The sequence below is a fragment of the Aplysia californica genome, unplaced genomic scaffold (genome assembly GCF_000002075.1).
Source record: "Aplysia californica isolate F4 #8 unplaced genomic scaffold, AplCal3.0 scaffold00039, whole genome shotgun sequence".
Lineage (NCBI taxonomy): Eukaryota > Metazoa > Mollusca > Gastropoda > Aplysiida > Aplysiidae > Aplysia > Aplysia californica.
The window spans coordinates 163,904-166,692 of NW_004797309.1; the positions used below are offsets into that span (position 1 = coordinate 163,904).

At 35.1% G+C, this 2,789-nt stretch overlaps 1 protein-coding gene across 1 annotated transcript in view; it reads left to right on the forward strand.

Annotated features, from left to right (window-relative positions):
• LOC101851923 (uncharacterized oxidoreductase YjmC) overlaps positions 1–2,789 on the forward strand; it is a gene marked incomplete at its 5' end in the record, with an annotated part of 20,837 nt that overhangs the window by 9,987 nt on the left and 8,061 nt on the right. The window contains 1 exon segment of the mRNA XM_035973972.1: positions 307–372. Within this exon segment, the coding sequence (XP_035829865.1) occupies positions 307–372 (66 nt within the window).

Genomic DNA, 2,789 nt, shown 5'->3' on the forward strand with positions numbered 1-2,789 from the left:
AAGACCATATTATGTGCACTATAATTTGACAAATTGAATTCAGATAATGCTGTCAGGAGATACACCTATTAAAATCTCTAAAAACTAAGACTTTGTTATGTCATCTACTGATATCTGAATATACGAGCATTGTTTCAAGTTTCATGCCTTTTCTAGACACTGTAACCAAGTTACGATTCTAGCGGGTTGATTTGTCATTTCAACTGATTTGTGCCGTGGCATCAGAATTACTTCAAGCTGATGCAACTGAACGGTACAGTAGTTTGGTTTTAGAGTAAGGATTTTTCATTCATAATTTTCTTTTATGTCGAAATCAAAGACAGGCTGGGCCAACAGATTCCTGTGGGCTGGGGAATGGACGCCAATGGCAAGGTAATAATACTATTTCTCTGTTATTTCCGACTCTACGTCTTTCCCTTTTCCAGAACTAGATAAAGGTTATTAATGTATTATGCTGATTTGTTTCTCTTTACCAACACTCATACTCTTTATCTTGCTCCATAGAAAATGCCATGCTGACTTACAGAATGTATCTTTAAGAGTGGGTGTTTGACCGGTGCTCTGGTGTGGTTCGCTCCTTCTTTCCTATCAAACATCTATTGTCCTTATCGTTCTTCTTACTTTTTTTTATGTACGTTAATCTCTCGCAACACCTCTAATCTACTTTAATCTTCGGCACTTATATGACCATAGTGTGTTGTAAGTGCTACAAGATTCTTACTATAACTAAGTTTTTTTAAGACCCTCATTCCGCTCCCTCCTCAGGATTTCGTGGCTGACAAGTACAGTGTGGATCGCCTCGTGACCTCTTGATGCGACTCGATGGGATGGTTAATTAAAGACAAGTAGAAACAAAAATCTAAATCAAAACTATGTTTAATGTGTGATGGTCATACTAAAATCGACTTTGTAAGTAGTGAAGAGTAATAATAATTAAAAGATACCCTTTGATGACCAAGCGTCAAAGGAAGAACTCTTTTATCTTTGCCTTTCATATACTTTGTGCTTTGAGTTTTGTGTCTATTTGTCACAAAGAATGATTTTGATTGATCTGAGGTATGCCTTCTAAAGCAGAATGGGGCTTTCCCGATAATACATAACGCTTTTTGAGAGTACAAAGCAATAATTCAAAAAGCAAACTAGTTGTTCTTTGTTTAGCATTATTAAAACCTTTTAAAAATTGAGAGTTATGGACTTCTTTGCATGAAAGTTTATGTTTTTCATACTCTGCGCGAGATTTGTATTAAACTCATGTCATAATTTATGTTGTATCCACTCCCATACAATAACGCTCCATGCGCTTTACAATACTTTCATCTTACCACAAAATACAATTTACAAGTGAACAAACATCAAAACACACGGTTCGATGCTAACAAGTAAGCAGCCACTTATACTTGCACTATCACAACACAATCAATGACGATATGCACATTACACCATGAACAAAAGAGTACTTTGAATGAAAAGGACTAATAGTCAGGACAGAATTTCGTAATAAAGTATGGTTGTAATTGAAGGTTCTAGCTTATACCCATCAAATATGGGGTAGAGAGGAGATCTTTTAGTAAGTGTTTTACGCGCTCGCAACTGTAAGATAGATAAGATAAGATAATACTCTAATATCCCAGAGGGAAATTTTTCGTGGCTGCACAGGACCGTAAAAACACTGCAGGCATACACACACAAAAAATTAATTATATATTACATTCATTAAAATTCAAAATGAAAAGAGAAGTAAAGCTGACAAAATGTACATATCACATCAAATGCATCTTACAACTACATGCAGGAATTTCATAACAAGACTCTGGAGTTATATAAATACATACTCTAAAGAGCAATACACTTTGTGCTTATTCTAACAATAGCCTTATGCTAGATGGTAAAAATCTTCTTTTATATCTTTCTTTCTTTGTTTTTGGAGGTAAATATCTGTCGCTGCGTGATATCTTTTTTATATTTGTGGTGTTATACATTTATTTAATTCTAGTAAAATTATATCAAGAGATCTTGCTGGCTTTCCTAAAATTGTTCTGTAAATTTTTTTCTTTATCTTTTGTCTTACAATTCCCAGCCCAGCAGGAATTAAATAATTAATGATGAAAAAGAACTCTAAAGACATCCTGGACACAGAAAATAATAATGAAGAAGTACTCAAAAACAAATAGATTTATATAAACACCAATACTTCTCCGGAACTGCAACTGCAACTGAGCTACTTTAGACATATCAAACGCAATGGATCACTCGAGAAACATAAACGTTTAAACTGGAAGCAAAGATTAAAGGCAAGAGAGGAAAAGCTGCAACAAAATGATTGGGGAGCATGACATAATGGATTGATAGGAACGAAAGCAACACAGGCAGCAGGTAGGAAGAAGGGTAAAAGATAAGGGATTTCTTTCTGAACGGTCAAAGACGCGACGTCCAACTACCGAAAAAGCGAAGAAGAAGACTAACGTATTACTCTTTTCCGAGAGAGTGAGCGTATTCCTAGAACGCCAATTGGAAACCGGCTATACAAAATGAATTGACTGCGGAATTAACAATCTTTTTTTTACGTGATCTTCTTGAGATTCAGAGATGTGAGTATTTCTCTCCCTTTTAAAGTTTTAAAATATCTACATCACAATTACTTCCCATTTTATCAACCTCTAGTATATTATTATGTGGGGCAATAGCGTGGCAAATATCGATTCCAGGTTCTTCAACTTTCACACACTATGGGATTGATTTTGAGTGTCCTTGGCCTATTTTTTCAAATCAAGCTATTTTTCTCCACACAC